The 25,017-nt window shown below is 32.2% G+C and overlaps 1 protein-coding gene across 2 annotated transcripts in view; it reads right to left on the bottom strand.

Moving 5' to 3' along the window:
• The window catches only part of ASCC3 (activating signal cointegrator 1 complex subunit 3), a 390,213-nt gene that overhangs the window by 144,138 nt on the left and 221,058 nt on the right, over positions 1–25,017 (bottom strand). For both annotated transcript variants that reach the window (XM_032155721.2, XM_032155702.2), the window contains exons 15-20: positions 13,455–13,646; positions 12,916–13,140; positions 6,964–7,083; positions 3,997–4,161; positions 2,844–2,930; positions 1,817–1,993 (exon numbers count right to left, since the gene is read on the bottom strand). In XM_032155721.2, the coding sequence (XP_032011612.1) occupies positions 1,817–1,993; positions 2,844–2,930; positions 3,997–4,161; positions 6,964–7,083; positions 12,916–13,140; positions 13,455–13,646 (966 nt within the window). The remainder of the gene's footprint in view (positions 1–1,816; positions 1,994–2,843; positions 2,931–3,996; positions 4,162–6,963; positions 7,084–12,915; positions 13,141–13,454; positions 13,647–25,017) is intronic.

Genomic DNA, 25,017 nt, shown 5'->3' on the forward strand with positions numbered 1-25,017 from the left:
CCCACTTGTTCTTAAAAAAAACTATCAGGCTAATTTTCCCAACTGTCTTTGAAAGTATGTCATTTTAATATTTCAGGATCTACAGTTGTCCCCTCAATGCTAAAAGAAGTAGGAGAAATTCCATATGACAAGATACAAACAGGACATGTTAATCTAGAATGATATAAATTGGTTCAAAATAATAAGTCTATAACATGGTACAGTCTAGAAAAGTTAAGCATAGGCCTTTAAATAAAATCCTAGAATATGTGAGCTATAGGTTTGTTTACCTTAGGGGCTGAGAAGAGACAGTTTAAAAAATATAGAAGAAAATACCATTTTACAGAGTTGAGAGAGTAGTTGTTCAATTACTGATAGCTTAAACTTAAAATGTAATAAAGTATAATTTATCTGATGCATTCAGGGATGCTAACTCCATAATGGCTGTTTAAGAAAAACCAGGGATGCTTTGAGATATCCTTAATCAGAAGTTGACTTCCTGGATACCAATCATGAAGAGAATTAAAGTTTTACATTGTAAGCAATTCTTATGTCAGTCTCTGATAATATCTTCATAATCTTGAAGCAAGCAGAAATGTTGCCAGATTATTCATCCAGAACCCAGTAAAACTTTACCTTTTATTTAAATGATTAACTATTTCAATATAAAATCATTAGAAAATATAAAATGACAATATTACATTACAGCAAAATGATAAAACAAAGGAGATTAGAAAATTATTCCTATAGAAGCTATAGGGTTTAAAGAATATATAAATATTTTCACTACATCTATATTAACTTTATATAATTTATGAAATCATCACGTGGTATCTTGGTTACACTGATTAAATTACTACACGCATTCAAAATGTTTACCAATATGTCCTGGTTTGTGTTTGTAAATATTCCATGTTTAAAGGACTCCTGAGTACTCATGGCTATTAATAAGGATTTACTTAACACAAACATTCTTTTTCTATATTTAGTCTTTGAACAAAATTACAAATAGAAGAATCATTTCCATATTTAAAATAAAATTAAGCTTTAATTTCTTCTTAATTTATAAAAGGAAGTACTCAATAAAATAAAATTAAAAAGCCTTGACATGTAAATAATTTTTTTAAAAAAGTATGTCTAGAAGGGAAATCTTTCATTTGAAGCATAAATAGGGTAAAATATAACCTACTTTACTTTACATAAGGGCTTGAATATAAAAACACAAATATTTGAACATTTTATATCATGGTATTTTTTAAAAGTTATAAATTAAATGAGCTGTAGTTTAGCGTATAATTTTCTTTCTGTCCTCAATGTTTAAGTTTCAACAGTAGAGAGGAGAGATTACTTTTGTAAAAACCAGAGACTTATCACACTGAACACATGATAGGAAATATGTTTACTATGCCTTGTTTAATGATTAAAAATACTATTATTTCTAATATTTAGTAAAAACTAAAAAAGTTCCACAATCTTTTCTTTATGCTTGCAATATTCTTTAACTTTTCTCTTTATAAGTACTTTATATTCTTTTACTTTATAAGTAAAAGAAATGAAATTCATCATTTAAAGTAGAAAAAAATCAGGTATCATTTTAAAACTTTATAAGAAACATCACCACCACCAAAAAAAGCCAAATCAGTCACCAAATCTCATCCCCAGTCCCGTTTTATGAGCATAGATTACATAAAATATTTACAAATTAGCAGAACCAGTTCTAAGTAAAATGGTGGTTTGGTAGCATGTCACAAAGCAATGCATTCACAGCACAGCATGAATTAACACCCTGGTCCTCTAAATATATTCAAGGAAGAGAAAAGGGGAATAAGATTCTTACCTGTGCAACATATGCAGAATCTGATATAAGAGAGAAACTGTCCATTTCTCCTCGGCTGATATAAGTTTGAAGTAAGATGTTTATTTTCCCATAACTATTCTCTACACCTCCAGGAGTGGAGAGTTCACAAAAATTGCTTAATAAGGTATCTAACTCCTCTATTTCCTCTTCTCTGACCTAGAAGAATCAATGTATTTATTGGAATTTTGGGGCTGATTTATTTAGATTTTTCACATTGAAATTAAATACATTGCATGTTTTTAAAGAGTTTCCATTTACTATAATGCAGCATTTTTCTTTCATAGAGTTAAATAACAATGATTTTTCCATAGGTAGCCAAAAAACTGCAATATGAAATGATCTTGAGGCTAATACAATTACATTTTATTATTCATCACCAATATTAAATTTGCCATTGACATATAAAAATTTGATATGCCAAAAAATTAAATCTTCTGACCTCACCATCCTTGAATTGATGAGATTTCATATTTTATTTGACCATAGTAAAACCTCTGCCCAACTGGATTAGGGCAAACTTGAATTATCTTCAAATGCATTCATTATAGTCATATATTTTTATATGGTATAACACATTCATAGCTTAAAGCCATGAAGTACTATGATTCAAAGTATTAAAGTTTTCACTGTTAATAAGATTAAATATTAATACAGGTATAGAAATACTCATATCTAAGGTTTGAATCATACAGGTACTTTTACATTTTCTTCAATGAGCCTTATATTGCAAGAAACCAAAATCTTCATACTACATTCTTCAACAGTTTCATTACTGCAAAACCAATTTAAATTATTTGATGTGCAGTACAGAACGAAGAATGATGTCAGGTATGATGTAATATTATAATCTAGGACAGTGGGTCTTATTGATAAATAAAGAACATTGCTGATATTCCACATGTGATGTGCCATACAGCTTACATGGTATTAATTAATGAGAACCTTTTATAAATGAATGAATGCATACATGTTATATGCATTTGATTCAAATTTCAAGAAATCTTACCTTAATTTGATCAAATTCTTCAGCTTTGGAGACTATGGCAAAGATATCACCTTCTGTTTTGTGAGCATCAAAGAGTTCATTAAAGGTCTACCAAAGTAAGTGTTATATTTGATTAAAATCAAAATATTTAAAATATTTTAAATTAAAAATGTGACCATAAATTACACATTTTAAAAGAAATTTGAGCCCTAGACAGTGCAGTTATAATGTCTGTAACAGTATTTAAAGTCATTGCTTTATAAACATATTTATAAAACAAATTTATCAAAGACCAAAGAAAATTCCTAGAACATAATTAGCTAAGGAAGATCTTTAGCAGCAAAAAGATGGATGATGAATAAAAGTTAATAAAATCTACACTAGATATCTTTAAAAAGTTCATAAAATTCTGGTTTTTGCGTATTTTCAGCATGGCCATGTGGAAATCTGCACAGTTCACGAATTCTAAGCTGATCATATATCATAAAATTCAGAGATGTATATCTAGAAAATATGTAGTCTGAAAATTCTCAAAATATTACTAGTGAGGACATACAGAAAATCAGAAAACTGAGTTGAAAAAAATCAGTCAAAGGCCACATAGATTGAAAACAAATGCTAAAGAAGGGCTAACGTTCCTGCAGAAGAACTGCAAACAGGTTTAGGATATAGAGTGGTAGCAACACACTAGCAAGTGAACAAATTTAAAAAGTTACTTTGACAAAATGAGTGGATATGAATAGGTGATGGAAGGAATGAAAAGCTAGAGACAATGTGTTGGATTGATTTCAACCAGATCACAGTTCTGAGATAATATATGTTTAAAAGTTTTGAAGAAACCTAAAGTGCTATACAAACAGAAGGTTTATTTGGGGAAAGATGGGGAAAAGTTAGTAAGCACATGAGGTGTTTTCTGAAAACCGTTACATGTAAAAGCAAATGTGCCTTGACTTTTTAGGCTTGGGTGTGTTTATTGCTATAGGATGACAAGAGGTTCCTTAGTATCTGAAGTTTTATTTTTTTCTTGTCTTTACTGAGGGTATACTGTTGAATTCATATAAGTTAAATGGATTTTGTTCTATTATTTGCTTTTGTTATTTTGCATTAATAATATATTTTGAAGTCTAGAAAGTATTTGCATCCAAAATTAAACATATTTGCATTTGTATAATACCTCAATGGTGTTGTATTTAATATAGTAATGGCTGGCAGTTCTACCCAAATCAGTTGAGGAAAAATATCCAGTTCGCTCCTCAAAACGAATCATCTGAGCTTTGTCTAGTTTTCGTCCAACTTCAATGACCAACTGTTCTCGATGCTTTCTTAATGTTGGGTCAATCTATGGCAAAAAATATATAAACAGTTGAATACTGCTTTAGAGAGTAACTATTTGCAAACATATTTATTTATGGAAATTAAAACTGTTCTTAATGTTTTAGTTAGACTTTTTAATTACAATTTTTAAAGTACATTTTTCTACATTTAGGAAATAATTGAAAATATTTTATGCCATTAAATAAAGGAAGCTTAAAAATTCATTAAAATTATCAATGTGCATATTCTTTTCAGATACCAGTTTTTTGGAATCTAAAATTCTTATATGATCTTATGATCTTTAAAATCATAAAGTTTAAAAATCAAATTTTAAAAACTCAATAATTGTTTTTCTCCCATACTAAAGTAAATAGAGATTTTAAATTATCAAATCATATTCCTACTTTATTATCAGTTATTTGGAGAAATGATAGCAAGAACGCTTTCCCTGTCAAAATCAAGATATATTTAGAACTGCAAAGTTATCCGGCTGGGCACAGAGGCTCACACCTGTAATCCCAGCACTTTGGGAGGCCACGGTGGGCGGATCACGAGGTCAGAAGTTTCAGACCAGCCTGACGAACATGGAGAAACCCCGTCTCTACTAAAAATAGAAAAATTAGCTGGGTACTGTGGTACGTGCCTGTAATCCCAGCTACTCAGGAGGCTGAGGTAGAGAATCACTTGAACCCAGGAGGCAGAGGTTGCAGTGAGCCAAGATCATGCCACCGCACTCCAACCAGGGCGACAGAGCGAGGTTGGAGGGCAGTGGCGTGATCTTGGCTCACTTTATTTACTTTTTACTTCTATTATTATTATATGCAGATGGGAGAACCCGTTCTAAAGTAAATAAAGTTGACAGTGAATTTTTGTATAGTTTTAAAATTATTACTTATCTAATACTTTTTCTAAGCAGAAATAATAAAACATAAGATGTTAACAAATATTCTTGCTACTATAGTGTTGTGTATAAATATATGTATGTACACATGTCAATTATTGAGGAACACTCGGTAGTCATGAAGAGTAAAGTGAAATATGACCTTTAATGGAGTAGGGGGAGTATTAAAACAATTTAGAAATCAATTAATCAGTTAACGCTACTACCATTTGTTCTAACTTAGATATTTATGGCGCTTATTTATGTAGAAAATATAGTTAAAATAAATTTTAAAAATCAGAAAAATGGAGCAAAAGAACATCAACTGCTGGGAAGTAAGATGGAGTCAAGAGTTACATCAGCAAATACAAAAAGTCTTAAATGTTTGCTATGAGTGATAATACATGTATCAGGTTCAACTTATAAAACTATTTTATTAATCACCTATTACTAAACCATTAAAAATATGTTAAACTATTTTATCTGTGTTAGTTCATAAGAGTTTTGGGGCCACAGATTTGTATTGAGTAATAACATTAAAACACACAAATCAAAAAAAAAAAGTCAAGATTCTCTGAAGTATAAAGGTACTAGGTATCCAAAAGGTCTTTATACTGGAAAATGATAGGCAAATGACTTTTGATTATAACCTAGTACTTTAAAATCAATTGATGTATTTATCTTGTTCCAAAATTTGAGATGGCTTAGTCCGTAAAAATAAATTGTTCAGTTTTTGTTTTTCTTTACTCCTTCAAAACATTTTCATAGTGCCACTGACTCTTCTCAAAATGCCCATATTTGTGATGGGAATAACTAGTGCCATATTCTTTAAATGTGTAAGGTTACAGGTTATAATGCAGTTGTATTTTATAACAGAGCAATTTGGCTGTAAATGTAAATATTCATTTAAAGATTAGCACAAATTTCAACTGAGAAGAAGAAAAGTAGTTGAGTCCCATCTAGAGTAAATCTAAGTATAAAAACCTAATAACGGCTTTAGATTTAACAGCCTCAGAACTAATTGCTGCTGCTGCTTTTCTTATTTTTCTTCCCCCAAGCCTTAAGTTTCAATTTTCCCATGGTAAAACCTACTGCATAGGGAAAGAAAAAAAATAAAAGAAATAAAAATTAAAAAATTGGTAACTGCTTTGATAACATAATAGGATTTATATAAAAACTAAGTTATAGTAAATTAGGGGAAACTATAATTTTGAATAAAGTTCAACTTATTTACAAATTTTGACTTCATACTAGTTAATATCCATATGATCATTGTAGAATAATGTTTTCATTAGACAACAACTGGATTTTATCTACAATTAGGACACATTTACAATATATGAAGCAGAGTTATAAAGGAAAGACTAGATTTCATAGAATCTATAAGCCACACGGACCACACAATTGTAAAGTTCATAGGAAGAACTCCTATCAAATGCATCTAATTCTCAGTCTATGTATATGGACTTGAATAGTGGAACTGATTCCAGTCCTCAAACTGTTAAGATAGTAACTCCTTAATGGTATATTTAAATCTCAGAATAGGGATTAGAAGAGACTTGATAAGAGGAAAAGATTGTATATAACCTAAGCTGATTATCAAATATTGTCTGTAAGTTTCCTCATGTCTAATTTATTCTAAAATGAAATTTCTCATAGTTTAAAAAAATCACACCAAAATATTAATATCAAATAGAAATATACTTGAATACACGGATAATAGTACAAAGATTAACATAAGTATTTGTAGAAAAATATATTTAAAGATAGCCTGCCTAATAACTACAGAGGCCTATATAATTTTTTGAAAAATATTAAAACTCTTGTTTTTCTTCTAGGTACCTCTTTTCAGATGAGGCAAGAGCAGCAAACAAATATCTATTCTCATATCATGAAACAACCAAAAAGAAGGTCTGAATTTTTTTTTTTAATAAATGAGTTTCCTACCTGATAAGCCTTGTGACTGATGCCATATGCTAATGGATTTGCTCTCATCCGTACATAAAGATAAGTGTAACTTATCCACTTCACTGCTTCTTCCACATTAGTAACTGTTCCCAGAGCAATCTGCAAATCAAAAATATGACAAAAATTAAAGTAATGTATTAAAGTTGAACATAAACATTACATCAAAGGCCATTCTGTCACAGGTGAAGTTTTAAAAATACATCATTATGCAGTATTTTTAAAAAGGTAGGCACAGTGACTGGACACAACACTTTGCCCATTAATTAAAATCAGTCCTGCCTCATTTAATTGAGAATGATACATGAGAAATGCTATCTTTCAGAACTGAACTTCCTCAATATTATGGCAGATGATTATTTTTCTTTAAAAGGAGTTTAATTCTACATAGCATTAAGGACATTTGTTATTTTTTTTTCTTATTCAGTATACAACTTATTTTAGTTTCATTTTATGTGACTACACTGCTGAAAAATGTAAGTGTTAAGTGCATGAGAATAAAAACAACGAAACATTGTTAATTCTATTCATTTTTATCCTAATTCTGTATACTGTCATCACCAAAACCACAGAGGGTATAACATTCGCTTTTACCTCTCAAGATATGCATTTGCAGGACTGCAAGTATGAAGATGTAATATGAATACAATAAAAAATTGACTTGTTTTGCACGAGACAAAGCAGATTTTGTTGTGATTTATACATATTAATAATACATACACTTTAACAAACTCATGTACAAGAACAGGGAGTGGTTTTTATCAGTAAACTTAATCTATGGAAAAAATATTCATGCATTTGAATCATAATAAACAGTGGATAATTCTTCAGATTATGTCTTGAAAGAAAATATTATTTTTAATATAGCATTTAATGTAGCTTTGTGATATATTAATTAAATGAAATCAAAGGTTAATAATTTAAAAACACAACAATAGCATATGAGCTGCATAACAAAGAGAAAAAAATCATTAGAAAATGATATTAACAAAGAATTTCAATGAAAAGTTTCTTAGAAATATATTTCCTTGGCCAATGGATCTATAGGTAGTAATTTTATTTTTACTTAAGGTACTTATTTTACTTTAAAAATTTACCCACATTGTAAAACTTCATAGTTGTATTTTTTTTCCTGAATCCTTGACTGAAATTGTTTTTAACCTCCTAATACTTTAATTAAAGGAGAAGAGATGTTCCCTACCTAAATTATTAATTTTAGGAGAAAAAAGGAAAAACAAACCCTCTCGATTTAGTCCTAATATTAAAGAAAGTAAAACCTTCATGTTTAACTCCTACATTATAATTTTTATTATAATTCTGTATAACTAATTTCATGAAATAAATATGTGGATGGTTAATTGTCTTTAGTTAGTTGAAGATGAGATTTAGTAATGCATAATTTTCATTATAATATTATGATATACTATTTGTTACTAAAACAGAGAAATGACCAAAAGTTGAAATATAATACGGGAGATTCTGTCTACTAACTTTTAAATTTATACTACAAATGGCTAAGCCATCCATAATGTAGGTAAATATATATATTTAGTGTAAACTGTAAGGCTTTCCACCAAAATAAGAGTAGCAAGAACTAAAATTGAGCCAGTGTGGGAGTTGTGTAACAATTCATGAAGATTTACAACTAAAACAGTTAAACATTTTCTAGTCTACTTAGGTAAATGAAACCAGTTTGGTGATATGGCTAAAAATCTGAGAGTTTCTCCCCTTTGTGAATCCATTATTTGACAGACCAAATTGTATTAAACCATAGACATATAACCTATATTCCCGTCATGACTTTATGATGTTACTTTAAAATAATGACCTACATTCCCTATAACCTTAGAATATTACTTTAACATCACACAACTCCTATGAGTAGAAAAATTTATAAGGGATAAAATAAGCTTGCTATTATTTTCAAAATCAGACAGTAAATTAACATTTAAAAATTACCTATTGCTACCAGTGATATGATTAAAGGAAAGGAAAAAGTAGGTAGCAAAGATCGGATCAACTAAAGCAAGTCTTGTAAATGTTCACTAAAAAGGACAAGACTACTCAGAAAAATGAAGGTAAATTTATGAAGCTATACCTTATTTTGAGAGTAATATTTGAATGCCACCTAGTGACAAAAAATAAAAATGTATTTGTAAATATTTGCTGTCACCTAGTGGCTACTTAGTACAGGAACCTTTTATAAAACAGGAATTTTTTCATAGTGTGTCTTTGAAATTTATTCACTCATCTCAAAATTATATAGTAAGTCAGTAACAAGCCTGTGCTGAGTAAAGCACAATGGATATGGTAACAAATAGAGTATGCTCCCTGGCCTCAAGAAGTTCCAGGGTCACACGGAGGTGAGACATATGTAACTAACTACAATGACTTATATGAACCTACCATCCATTGTGCCTATCACATAATACCTATTCAAAATGCTTTTAGAGAAAAACATCTAACATGACATTTCTAAAAGTGGCATTAGTATATAGTGTGATAGTTTTATGTTCTGTTAAGTAAAAGAGAAAAATAAAATCCACCACGAATTTGGTAATTTAGAAATAAGACTCAATATCACTTCATATCGAACTTTAGTATTTAAGGTTATCTCAATTGTTTATTTGAATATGTATTTTTAAAAAATGGTTGAAATCATATAAAAACTTAAGCAAATACTATAATCATCATGAGTATGCATGCGTGTGTATATATATGTATATATAAGCTAGTAAATACATATAAAAACTATGCTACTATATTCATTTATTTATTTAACTAAAATTTCAGTGCTGGCAATAAGTATGAATGAGGCTGAATATCAACAGACTATCAGAAAAAGTAAGTGACTCTAATCATTTACTGTAAACTACCTTGGCACAGGGGTTTCTTAAATTTCCACAACAATCCAGTGAGAGTATCTCTATTTACAAGTGAATAGAGTAACAACAGCTTGTCTAGGGCAGAAGATCTGTGTTGGAGAGTAATTGCAGCCAGAATTAGGAAGGTCGCTCAGATTGCAGAGGCCTTAAACCAAGGACAAGGTGTTTGCGTAACATTCTACAGAGATGGGATGAACTCTGTATAAAAAATGTATGTAGTATGTAAAGTGAAAGAAAGATTAACATAGTTTTGAAGAACACACTATAGGGAGCTGGCACAGAGTATGTACTCAGTAATGTCTGATGAATAAATTTTAATAAGCCTCAGTATTTCTCTCAGTGTAAAGTTAAGTGACTTTATATATGGATGGGACTTGTGACCTTTCAGCATTAGGATTATTTAGTTAGTCTCATTACGCATCGATAAGCAAATGTGCCTCATAACATGTTTGCATTGAAATTATAACTTAATATAATAATTTCTCCAGTTCTCCTAAACTAATAGTCAGAATTGATACTCATGATATCAAAGATATTAATAGAGGCAACATTCTTAATCTAACACGACTCTAATGTTGATTAGTGCAACTGTAGAGTCTTGCAATGATTTGGGGAATTTAAAGACTTAAAAAATTCATTACCTAAAGAACAAAGCACATATTCATTTTATAAACCAATTTCACACTTGATTTCCACAGATAGCCAAATTTAATTTCACATTCAACAATAATTTAAGAGTTTGTTTCCTTAACAGGAAAATTTACTTTAATAGGGAACTATTCCAATAGATTAGAATATGAGCAAGCTAGTTCAACAATGGCTATACTTCACTATATGGGTGAAAAATGTCAAGATATATGTTACATTATTTAAATACCATTTATATCACTAAATGGAATTATGCTTATAGTTAGCTGACATTCCTGAAAATCACACATTTAGTAAGTACTTTATAAATATTTGATAAATTTATGGGCCCTAATTTATTTTTAATTTCTCAGGGCTTGATCAAATAGTTTTAGTGATGCTATTTTACAGTCCATAAGAAAAAGAGTTACTTGAAGAAAAAAGCAGTATTTTACTGACTTTGTGTCTTCTGTATAATATTGCCAACTTGTGTTTATTTTACCAATTACAAAAAGCTATTAAGGACATAAGTTTACTGAGATATAGTCTTCCTTGACATGCATTTTAAGGTATCACTTCAAATCTAACTTTAGAATTTAAGTCTGTTCTTCAAAACTACGTTAATCTTTCTTTCACCTTACATACTACATACATTTTTTATACAGAGTTCATCCCATCTCTGTAGAATGTTATGCAAACATCTTGTCCTTGGATTTAAGGCCTCTACATTTGAAATACAGTCTTCTTTGACATGCATTTCATGATGTGCATGAAAGAACCATGCCTTTTACTGTAAGTCAGAAAAATTATGGCTACCATTTTGGAAAATGTTTTTAATACAGGCCTTAGAAGAGGGCAAATGCTGTATATTAACATAAGGAAATATATTCACCCTTAACTTACTACATTTTATATAAAAGAAATCTAAGCTATAATGAAAAGTCTAGGTTTAGAGTTAAATAGATCTGAGTTTGAATACTAGTTCCAAAAATTATAACGTAGTGACCTTGGGTCAGTTACGTATCACTCTGAGGATAATATCTCCATAGCAGCAGTATTGAGAGAATAAGATAATGTACCTGAAGCACTGAGCAGAGTCTCTGGTATACAGCAGGTCCTCAGTTCACTGCCACTATCATTTTATATTAAGAGACTTTGTTCTATACATTAGACACTGTTAACCCAAGACCTAGTTATTTAAGCCACACAATTATAGTAGCCAGTAGGACTGAAATTGAGCTATCATAATATTTCCTTTGGATTCAAATTTTATTTCTCAGTTTTTAAAAATGTCCTTGTAATTTTGCTAATAGAAAATGAGGCCTTTCATGCTTTTCTTTCTAACCGTTATCTTCTAAAACGTATCCATTCTTTGAATGACTGTCCCAATTCTGGCAGTGGATACTCTCTAACACAGATCTTCTGCACTAGACAAGCTGTTACTCTACTCCCTTCACCTAAAAGTCCCAATCTTCTCATAAAATAAAGACACTCTCACTGGATCAAATTTTACCACATTCATGAACCACGACTTTCCTGATAGCCTGGGAGAAACCTATTTTCTCCTTCTGCTGAATCCTTCTACAGAACTGTCTTTCCAACATCATTGCACTGTGTTTTCATGTCTTTTTCTCCCCTTTTGGAATATACACTTCTTAATAGAGAAAATGAAATAGTAAGTGTGTTTTTCATTCTCTAAGAAGACATAAATAATATGAATGGAATGTTAAATAAAATTTCTATAAGCTCTTTAAGAAGTACCTAATATAGGACTTTGTACAAAATAAGTAGTATTTGATTACAAATATTTCAAAGTATTCATTTACTTAATATTTATATCCTACCTACTTTCAAGTATTGTTTGAGTCAACTTTAAAGGTATGAAAGAATACTAAACTAGCAAAGTGTTGAATACCAAAGCAATAATTTAAAGTGTCATGAAAACAGTCAAACCTGACACACACACACACACACACGAAACAAATGATCATAATCTAGCTCAATCATATTGTGTATAACAAAGTTAATTAACTGACCTAATAGAGCTAAAAGAGTTTTATAAATTTTATTAAACCTTTAGTAAAAATTTCATTTAAAACTTTGTAAAAGTGCCATACAAATATTAATTATTATTGCTATTTCTGTTTCCATATTTTCTATAGTCTTTGTTAGATTTCTGGTCTCTAGCAAAGCCTCATAGTTTAAAAGTATGGTCTTTTAGCAATAGATTTTTATCAGTTATCATTCTATAATCCTCTGAATTAATCAACAATAATGCCATTCAGCCTGTTTTGTCTTATAACTATATGGCATAGACTGTAATCCTAAACACTACAAAACAGCAACCAACTCAATCTTTATCTTTCTTGGTCATTCTTAAGGCTGATGATTCTATTCCAAACTTTTACTCATTAGATCTTACCTCTGCATTTAGGTTATCTGCAAGGCTTTCCAGAAACTGACTCTCAATTGGGTTTCGTTGAGTGAGCAAAGTGAGGTAATGGCTGAGTTTATCATGCGTTGTTATAATGATTCCTTCCCCAAATTTGTCAAATTGTGGTCGTCCAGCTCGACCAAATATCTGCATGACATCTAAAATTCCAAGGTCAACAAAGGAGCCTCTTTTTGCAGCATATATTTGTGTTCCCTAGATGAGGAAAAGTTAACAAAAATTTACATAAACACACACAAATATAATCCTGATGAACTGAATACTGAAATTAGGCAAATATGGCAAGATCTCAAAAGTGTACTTTAACTAATCCTTTCATCATCTGTGATACAGTTAAATTTTCACAATATAAACTAGATTCTTATTGGAGAAAATAATTCTGATCTTTTATAAATAACATTCAAAGTCAAGGAAACAGCCAAATTACAATATTTTTCTAAATAAGTCAACCGAGAGCCTTGCTTTAAGACACACACAAAATCCATATATCAAGGAAGGTAAGCTCTTACCTTAATAATAACAGCATGGGCGGGAAGATTGACACCCCAGGCTAATGTAGCTGTACACACTAGGACTTTGATATGCCCATTAGAAAACAAATTTTCAACTAAATTTCTGTCCTGCCGAAGCATTCCTGCATGATGAATACTAAAACCATCTGGGAATAATTCTCGTACTTGCTTATTTCTCGACCTTTGTACCTAGATACCAAGAAAGCATAAGAGTATTATTTAGCATGTAAAAGCAATTGTTATTTAGCATTTCTGTTGTATGAGTTTATCAAAGAAACCAGAAAATTATTTTTAAGCATCTTAAGGTATTACTAAGTCTTAGTATATAATGCGTTATATAAAATCATAAAAAATGTTACCTATCTTAAAAAATAGGTAATACCAAAATATATCACAAAATTCAAAAGGAAAGAGGTGAAAAGCAAGTGTCTCTTTCATCCAGATGTCCCTTTTTGCAATCAATCAGTATTACCTGTTTCTTAGCCTTCAAAATATATACTATTCAAAATAAAACTAAATCTCAGTGGCTTCTCAACTCCTTAAGAGTAAAGGCCAGAGTCATTACAATGCAAGGCTACGAAAATAAATCTCATCCCCTTACCTCACCCACACTAGCCACAATGGCTGGCTTTTCTGAGTATATTTTCCGATAAGTCCATATCTGCTTTAGAGCCTTTACACTTTTACTCCAGACCCACTGCGTTTGAGGCCTTCTCCCTTCTTACTGAGATCCCCATGATGCTTGCTCTATGATGTTCTTCATTGCAATAAGTCAATAAACCTAGCTTTGTTCACCTACAGCTGTGTTCTTGGTGATCTTTGATAGCAAAGCATTGACCAGATTATCTGTTTTAGCTCCTCAACTATACATGTGCATTGAATATAGAGTAGTCCTTCCTTATCTGTAGTTTTGCTGTGGTTTCCATTACCTGAGGTCAACTGTGGTCCAAAAATATTAAGTAGAATATTCCAGAAATAAACAAATCATGTTGTAAGTTACATGCTCTTCTTCTGAGTAGCATGATGAAATCTCACACTGTCCTACTCCACCCAGCCCAGAAAATGAATTGTCCCTTTGTCCAGCATATATAAGCTGTAGACACTCCTCACCCATTAGTCACTTAGCAGTAGGTTTGGTTATCAGATTGACTGCTTAAGTATCACAGTGTTTGCAAGTCACCCTTATTTTACTTAATAATGGCCCTGAAGCGCAACATTAGTGATGCTGGCAACTTGAGTTCGCAAGAGAGAAGCCATAAAGCGTTTCCTTTAAGTGAAAAGGTGAAAGTTTTCAACTTAAGGGAAGAAAAACGAAATTGTATGCTGAGGTTGCTAAAATCGATGGTAAGACCAACAAATCTTCTATTCGTGAAATTACAAAGAAGAAAAAAGAAATTTGTGTTAGTTTTGCTGTTGCACCTCAAATTGCAAAAGTTACAGCTACAGTGTGTGATACATACTTAGTTAAGATGAAAAAGGCATTAAATTTGTGGGTGGAAGACATACAAACAAAAACGTACTTAATTGACACCAATCAAGTTAGTTCACTAGTATCTGTGGTTTCATATCTTGGATATATACCCCATGGATAAAGGGGGACTACTGTAATAATGTTACTTCTGGTTCTGTTCTTTGGCCTAATCTGAGCCCAGAGGTGAGATTCAGTATACTTATATGTCACCTGTGTAAGTGCTGTAGCAGAAGGTCTTTAAAGACTCACTGAAGATTCACTATATAATAGGCAGAATTTTTTAGAAAAATTAAAGACCTGGCCGGGCGCGGTGGCTCACGCTTGTAATCCCAGCACTTTGGGAGGCCGAGGCAGGCGGATCACGAGGTCAGGAGATCGAGACCACGGTGAAACCCCGTCTCTACTAAAAAATACAAAAAATTAGCCGGGCGTGGTGGCGGGCGCCTGTAGTCCCAGCTACTCGGAGAGGCTGAGGCAGGAGAATGGCGTGAACCCGGGAGGCGGAGCTTGCAGTGAGCCGAGATTGCGCCACTGCACTCCAGCCTGGGCGACAGAGCGAGACTCCGTCTCAAAAAAAAAAAAAAGAAAAAAAGAAAAATTAAAGACCTTAGATTAACATTTAAAGAAATGTTTATATAGTTAAAGCTTCTGTTTGGCCATTACATCATGTGTTTATTTGCTATTGGTCTCCAAATCTCATTATCAATTCATAAGCTTCTTTTTGAACAGTTTTTTCCCTACACTTTTTACTTAAGGGCTGGATAATGGCAGGGAGTAAGATTTCAGGGGATTGGGGTTCCATTCTAGACTTCGCCATACTGATTATCTCTCAGGTCACTTAAAATTTTAAACTTCTAAGTTAATAATATTTAACTAATAAAATTATCTAACAAAATAGCATTCCATGAAATCTGCTTCAATTATAAAACCAAAAGTAATGTATTAACAAACCACACCATCTAGTGGCCAGCCAAGTAAATAACAACTTACACATTTTGAGCCTCTTAAGGGTCCAAAACAAAATACATATATAAGCGTAACAAAAGAGGAGAGCTTCTTAAAGTTTCCAGGGTGGGGGGTATTCTTATTTTATTCTTGTGCAGTGCAGTCAGCCTGTAGAAATTATTTTATACATATACTTTACGACTAATTACACTTGGATCTCACTCATTGCCTCAGCTTTCATCTTTTCAGACAAGCAATATTGTTACTGTAATCTTAAAGCAGCTCATGAATATGGAAGAAAGTCCAATTGTGGTGTATTTGCTAAGAGCTCCTTCAGAGGCTAAAGGTAGGGAGAGGAGAAACATTTCACTTACTTCTTCTCTAATATTCAAGAGTGGATATTCAAAGCCAACAGAGGAAACTAAAACTATTGGTTGGAGGTGATATTCAAATCATATTGCTGGATTGCTGTTTGGTTTTAGGTGAAGTCTGCTATCTGTGGGCTCCCTGCATTGAAATGTTCTGCTGTCCTTCTTACAAATAGATTGCTTAGTCACACCCCATTTGAGGGAAGACATGGCTAGGACTGCTGTGGCACCAATGACACAGTAAGATGTTAAACAAGGGAAGTATGTATCTGTGATAGAGATGTTTCTTATAAAGTAGCAGGTGGATCTTGGAGTACTGACATAGTACCTCCCACTTGATCACATGGGTTTCACATTCAACCAGCACCAGTGGCCACCAAATGGGTATATCTCTCTGGTCTCTGTGAGGAACTAGGAGGAGGTAGGAGTCATTTCTATTTCTATTTTTGCATACTCCGTGCATTTTTTTTATTGGTTCATTACAGACTTGAAGTGACAACAATCAAAATAAGTCTGGGTTTTTTATTCTTAACTATCTTTGAATCTGAATTTTCCATCTGTGGTCTGCCTTAGCTCACAACAAAAATGAACTGGATTCCGGCTGGGCACAGTGGCTCATGCCTATAATCCTAGCACTTTGGAAGGGTGAGGCAGGCAGATCACGAGAGGAGATCAAGAACATCCTGGCTAACATGGTGAAACTCCATCTCTACTAACAACAACAAAAAATAGCCGGGCATGGTGGCATGTGCCTGTAGTCCCAGTTGCTCGGGAGGCTGAGGCAGGAGAATCACTTGAACCCTGGAGGTGGAGGCTGCAGTGAGCTGAGATCATGTCACTGAACTCCAGCCTGGGTGACAGAGTGAGACTCTGTCTCAAGAAACAAAACAAAAAAAAAAAAAGAAAGAAAAAAAAAATGAACTGGAATCCCTGGAGATGAGGCCCAGGGATGTTCCTCATCTGATTTTAAAATCTGATTTTAAAAATCATCATAAAGCAAAACTATTTTTCCACTTTTAGTGTACACACCTAAGAATTTTAACACATATTTGTGTTAGATTTGTGTAGCTACCATCATAATCAAGAAGAGTTTCCCCACCTTAAAACAATCCCCTCATGCTATTTCTTTATATAGTTAAACTCTTCCCAACTACTACCACTGTACTAATCTGTACTCCAACCCTATAGTTTTGTCTCTCCAAGACCATTATATAAATTGAGTCAGAAAGCTTATAAACTTTTGAAATTGGTTTCTGTCACCCAGATTAATGGCTTTGAGATTCATCTAAGTTGTTGCATATATCAGTATCTCATTCCTTTTTATTGCTGAGTAGTATTCCACGGTACTACTGATGGGCACATTACAGTCTGTTAATCGGACCTCTCACTGAAGGACATGGGGGTTGTTTCCAGTTTTCACAATTATAAACAGAACATTTATAAATATTTACGTACAGTTTTTTGTATATATGAATATGACTTCATTCCTCAAAGTAAATACCAGGCATGAAACTTACGGGTCACATGGTAAATGTATGTTTAATTTTATAAAAAATGCCAAAGCATTTCTGGCGAATTTTAACATTTTGCATTTGCATCAGCATTGTATGACAGTTCCAGTTGCTTCCCATACTTGCCAGCTTCCCATACGTTATATAATTATTATTTTTCATTTTAGCCATTGTAATAGGTGTGTGGTGGTAGATTACCATGGTTTTAACATAAGTTTCCTTAACAGTTAATGATGTTAAACATCTTCCATGTTCTTGGATGTGCATATCTAATCAGCTCCTCAAGTTATTCTACTGCACACAAAAGTACAAGGAGCGAGTTTTTTACAGAAGGATATTTGCAGTGATGTTTTTATCCACTTGGGTATAATACAGCTGTACAATTTGACCTCATGAGACTATTTAGTGCTAAGCAACTCATATTTGTTATTGTACTAAATTATTTACATTCCTAAGAAGAGTACCTCCTAACAAATTTATGAAACATGATAGTCACTAACAGACAAAAAAAAGCACTGTAAAGAATCAAAGAGAAGATCAATAAGAAACATGTATTTATCATATATTAGATCCTAGGACTTCAAAGAAATTTAAGACAAAATCTGAGCTTTGGATAATCTGCAGGCTGGTAAGGAAGACAGACTCATACACAAATGATTTCTATTAAATATAATGTGTTTATGATACAGGTACATGGACCAAAATGAAACTTTGTTATTTATGACATGATATTGTCACTTATGACAAAATTATGTCTTATTTACATTTGTATTGCTAACATTTGGCAGGGTACCTTCTTCATACTGATACTACACATTCCCTGAATGAATGAATCAGTGATCTGATAGTTTGATCAAAGAAATCTTTACAGAAAATGTGAAATGTGGATCTTGAAGGACAAGGGATAGACTGCTAAATGGGGAAAGGTAGGCAGCAGGATATATAAGTACCTAAGCTGGGAATTATTAAAGAGCACACACAGTGTGTTTGGAGGGCATTCTGTTCAGAGGGTGTGGGGCAAAAATTAAGAAAATTAAGCTAGAAAAAAGGATTGGGATCAGGCTTTACATTGTCTCGAACATAGGTGGAAAAGGGGCCAATTCAAGTACTTAAGCAGTATCAGATTTGTTCTTTAGACAGGTAACTTCACAGTTGTGCTAAGACCAGGGCAGGTATTGGCCACCACAGCAATCTGCAGAAGATGGAGGCAGGGGAAACAGAAACAACCAAAGTCAAGGTGAAAGTTGGCTAGAAAGTAACCAAGACTGGATGACTGTCTAGAAAGGGGGATGAACATGACATAAAAGAAAAGGAGTTAGAATTGTTTCAAGCTAATCCTTATCTTGGTGCACTGAATATATGATAAGGTAAACAGAATGAGGAGAATCAACGATGTGCCTTAAACTAGGTACTAAGAAGGTCAGGAGGAAATTATGTTTTGCGCATGAGTTTGAAGTGATCCATGATAAAGACTTGGGCTTTTCTTCTAAATAAATGGAAAGCCACTGAAGATTTCTGAGAAGGAGAGCAATAAGGGAGACCAGTTAGGTAACACCGTAAGAATATTCAGAGTGAGAAGAGATGACATGATCAGGTGTAAAATATATGAATAAAATAACACAGGCTGGGAGCAGGGGCTCATGCCTGTAATCCCAGCACTTTGGGAGGCTGAGGTGGGTGATCACCTGAGGTCAGGAGTTTGAGACTAGCCTGGCAAACATGGTGAAACCCCGTCTATACTAAAAACACAAAAATTAGCCAGGCATGGTGGTGTGTGCCTGTAGTCCCAGCTTCTCCAGAGGATGAGGCAGGAGAATCGCTTGAACCTGGGAGGCAGAGGTTGCAGTGAGCTGAGATCCGCCATTGCACTCCAGCCTGGGCAACAAGAGCGAAACTGTCTCAAAAATAATAATAATAATAATAATAATAATAATAATAATAATAAATAACACACACAGGCAATGCTCTGTATGTGTGTGTGTGTCTGTATATCTTGGCTTTCTCGAAAAACAAAGGAGAAATTAAAACTGCATAAGTCTAAAAATTAATGAAAACACTACATATCATAATAGGACAGAGTAAAGTTGTACTATGAAAACACATCATACCTGCAATACTTACATAACTAAAGAATACACAGTAAGTGAATTAAGCATCTAACTCAAGAATCTACAAAAATAAAAACATAACAAACCTAAGGTAATAAGAAAGAAAGCCCTAATAAAGTTTTAACTTTAAATCATTGGTAGAACCAATGATTTAAAGATTGTGAAATTGAGAAAAAAACTAACACTCTTACTTTAAAAGAAAAATATCAAACAAAAATAGACAGTGGCCATTACTGACTAGAGAAGGAGCTGGGAAACTATGTGCCAACTACCTGTTTTTGTAAATAAAACTTATTGGAAAACAGCCATATCAATTTGTTACAGATTGTCTAAGTCTGCTTGAGCTTTAACAGGAGGGCTGAATGAATAGTTGCGGCAGAGATCATATGTCTACAAGCTTAAAATGTTTACTACCTGGTCTTTAAAATAATCTGTATAGCTGTACACAAGTACAACAGCACAAGCACAAGACCCAATATCAGCAAAATGAAAATATCACAATTTGAAAGAATATAAAAGAAATACACTACAATTTAAAAGAATCAGAAAAGAGCACTTTGTAAAATTCAGTGCATTTCACTTAAACTGTTTGGAATGGATGATTTTCTAGGAAAATATTGTTACTAATATTTAACCTAGAAGTGACAGAAAACTCTAAAATGATAAAAATAATGAAAGAAAATTGAAGAGTTAAATTTAACAGCTGGGCTTTCAAATTTTTAAAGATGAATTAATTCTAATGCTATTAAGAGACTCTAGAGGACAGAAACAGAACACTTAAACTGATTCTACAAGTGAATATAATGGCACTGATATTAAAACCTGACAAAGCAGAAAAGTGAATACAATAACAATATCTCTCTTATAAATATTACTCTAAATAGTAAAGAACTTTAGAAAACAGAATTCATCAATGCATTAAAACAAAATGCCATAACTAAGTACTCTTCAACCCCGGAATGCAAGGGCATTGCACTTAATATGTTAACATATTTAATAATTCAAAAAAGAAAGAACATTATGATCGTGTGCAGACATTGAATTTTGACAAAAGGCTACATTCAGTCCTGATGATTAGAGATGACAATATATACCTCAAACTATGCTTAATAGTAAACATACAGAGTATACTAATTAAAATTAGGGAGTAGGCAAGGTTGTTTGGTATCAGCCTATTGATGTTCTAGACAATACTAGGCATGAGAAAATAATAAAGAATATAAATACTGAAAAGGTATAATTATAAATTAATTATTTGTTGTAGATAAAGTAAATGTTTATTTAGAAAACTGGGTACTCACTAAAATATACTAAATAAAATAAAAGAATTTGGAAAGATGACAGTCTCAAAAATTTAATATTTTTATAAAAGTATTTCTTTTATGTAAACATTTTTCTTTTCCTTATATTATGTAAAATATTTTTATATTACATATTTTTTAAAAATGTAAAGAAATATATTTTTCTTTTCTTCAATTTTAATATTAAATATTAATCTTTAATATAAAAACATGTTTTATAAAAGTTTTACAAAAAGACATATATATAGACTATATATATACACAGACAATAACTCATAAAATAAGTGGAAAAAATCACTTTTATAACAGCAAAAACAGAAATAATAAGAGATAGCCAGGATCTATATAAAGTTTTATAATATTGCTGAAGAACATTCAAGAAATAATAGATTTAATTTTGAGATAGGAAAACTTGATTTGGCAAAAATATCATTTCTCATTAACTTAATGTGTAAAATCAATGCACTTACTCAACTAAAATATGAACATGATTTTCTGGAGGGAATACTAAAATTCATCCTGAAAAATAAGACTGAAAATTTATCCAGGAGAAATTTTACAACTGAAGAATAATCAGGATGTTTAATCCAATCAGTTATTGAGAATTCTATGAAAACAAAATAACTAAAACAGTTTGATAAAAAAGAAGAAACAATAAGATCAATGACACAGAAGAGAAATTTCAGAAATGACTCAAGTAAATATGAGAATATTGTATATTAAATTTTTTAATCAACAGAAAAAACAGTATTTAGAAAAAGATGATGCACCCACTACTATCTGGAATAAGTTCCAGAAACATCAAGTATTTAATAATAAAAATAAATTATAAGGCTTGAAGAAATCACAGATGAAGTAGGTGTATGGCTTTTATATGCAACACATAAAACCCAGAGACCATAAATAAATTTACAGAATTTCTACATGGTAAAAAAATCATAAATAAACAAACAAAAATAAACATCAAGGGTTAAACAGAAAAAGTTTATGTAACATATATGTACTAAACATGCAGTTTAGTACACAATGGGCCAAGATTATGAACAATTTAAAGAATAGGAAATACAAATAGCCAATGTAAAAAATGCTCAGTTTCACTCAAAATTAAAGAAATGCCAATCAAAATAATAATGAAGTACCGTTTTTTGCCTGTTAATCTGTTATAAACTTAAAAACGTTAACACTACCCAATGCTGGCAAAGTTACGTGGGGTAAAGCACAGTCTTCATGTGCACACAGTATCCATGGGGGACTGATTCAACGAACACCTTCTCTTCCCCTGTAGACACCACAAACCATGGATGCTTAAGTCCCTTATATAAAATGGTGTGATATTTGCATATAATTTACACTGTCTGCCTGTATACTTTAAATCATCTCTAGATTACTTATAATACCTAATATAATGTAAGTGTTATATAAGTAGTTATACTGTATTGTTTAGGGAATAATGACAAGAAAAAGTCATCTGTGCATGTTCAGAACGGATACAACCATCTTTTTTTAACCCCCCAAATTATTTTAATCCGGTTGGCTGAATTCATGGAACCCATGGACAGGGTGGGCCATCTGTAACAACTGCTGGAGGAAGTATAAATTGGAACAATATCTCCAGTAGGCAGTTTAGGGCCACTCATCAAAATTTTAAATGCATGTAGTACATGACAGATAAATTTCACTGCTTGGAATTTTTCTAATGTATATCATTGCAAGAGCAGGAGCGAAAATGTGTACTGCAGCATTGTTAGCAATAAAAGGTAACTGGAAACAACAAAAGTATCCATCAATACAGGATTCAGTAAATGAATTACTGTAATATCCACATTGTGGCATATTATACAGTTGCAAAAAGAATGAAACCCATCTTTCTGAGTTGATTTGGAAAGACCTCCTTTTATATTACTAAATGAAAAAGAAAAAGACAAAAAGGTGTATATAACATGATGCAATTTTTTTGTATTAAAACATATACCCATGCACACAGGCAAACACACAATGGTTGTTGTACAAATCTTTCCTCAAAAGAAATATAAGAAGCTTTTTAAAAGAAGTTTTATTTGGAGAAATGAAGGGAGAAGAGATGGTTAAGACCATAAATTATGGAGCTAAACTTGTTTACTATAAGATGCCTGCTGCTTTCTAAAGCATCAGAAAAATCACTGCTTTTTCTACTCGGTTCTCCAAAGCTAGCACTACATGGAGCCCAGGTTTTGCTACTGTCTGAATTACTACAGAGATATACTTTATCTTGTTCACATTTTGTGAACAGATGATTTGGATTCTCCACAGAAGCCATTTGAGATCCAATACTATACTCACTGGATAAAGTGTTTCTACACATGGAAATCCAGCACAAAAGAATACCAGCTGTGAAAAGGTAAAGGAAGTAAGGTATGTAGTTTCAGAACTGTCTAAGTTTGGTTTCCTCTGACTTAATCTTTCCAGTTTTCACAAGTGAACTTTCCACACAGGGCTTTATAGTCAGTAAAATTCAAATGGAATGGGCAACTGCTAAGATAATCCATCAGCACAAGTAAGGCATTATATTCCTTTCCCCCAGTGAAAGCATGCAGAACTTCTTTCCATGACTTTACATAGCATTTTCCTACTCATGAGAGAAAAAACACAATGTAAATGCTTTTAAAAATAAGGTTAAAATGTGACTATTTCCCAACATTTACTTCTAAACTAACACAAATACATGATTAAATAACATGATTTTTTTAAAACTGGTAGGAAGCAACTGAGGGTATTACATCTGGTCCTTGCCTAGATTAGACTCATGCCACATAGTTGCCATCTGCCACTCCCTGTCACTCTTTACATTTTAGTCATTTTAATTTGTTTTTTCTTATTTGCTTCAATGTGCATTTTTTTATGTCAGCCTTTTCTTTGAATTTTTGACTGTCCTCTTTTGCTTTGTCAACTTCTAGCCTTCAGATCAGCTTAAATGTCACTTTGTTGGCCAACACCATCCTCTAACACCATGGGTCTAGATCAGATTCTCTAACTCAATTTTTTCTTAGCACTTTATCCCTCTTTATTATTTATTTCAAATGTAATTAAAATCAATTATTTAATTAGTTGTTTAATCTTTCTGTCCTTCCAGAATATAAGCTCCATAAGCATAAAGGGGTGACTACTTTTTCCTCCCTAAAAATATTTCCACTTCCAATTAAAGCAAATAATATTAGTGTACATATAATATCTGGTCTTACCTCCTTCTAGGAGTCTTACTGTATTGCCTGGACCGGAATATAATTTCCCAGATCTCATGTAGTAAGGGTACTAGATGATAAAGTCCATTCTGCTAATTAAAAGCATTCAGGCAAGATCTGGATGATGGAAATGAAGAGATAACTATCTCTTGCTGTGTTTTTCTGGCAAGCAAGATTTTGGAGACAGAAGGGTTGAAAGTTTTAACAGATGTACTATACATTCAAAATTTGGTTTTCTAGTGTGTTCACGAATGTTGGAAGGCATCTGTAGTAATAGCTGTGGCTTTTAAACTGCTAATCACCATCATGTAACTGGTTGTTAAATTCAATAGTTGTAGTAGTAGCTCTGGACTTCTACTCCTCTGATTTTACCAAATTTCTAATAAGTACCTAATTTCTTATATAAATTCTTTTCTATTTAAAATGTACCTAGAATGGTTTCTGTTTCCTTTTACTAAATCATAACTGATACATGTGTCTACTTCAATTCACTATAAACATGTTGACAGCACTTTATTTATATTGATACCCATTGATCTACTAAAGTGACTGGTAACCAGCTTACACTGAGTAAATATTTGCTGAGTGACCACGACGAAAAACAGTTTAAGGCTCATGTGTATATAAACAAGTCACAA

Source organism: Hylobates moloch, unplaced genomic scaffold, assembly GCF_009828535.3.
Source record: "Hylobates moloch isolate HMO894 unplaced genomic scaffold, HMol_V3 SCAFFOLD_2, whole genome shotgun sequence".
Lineage (NCBI taxonomy): Eukaryota > Metazoa > Chordata > Mammalia > Primates > Hylobatidae > Hylobates > Hylobates moloch.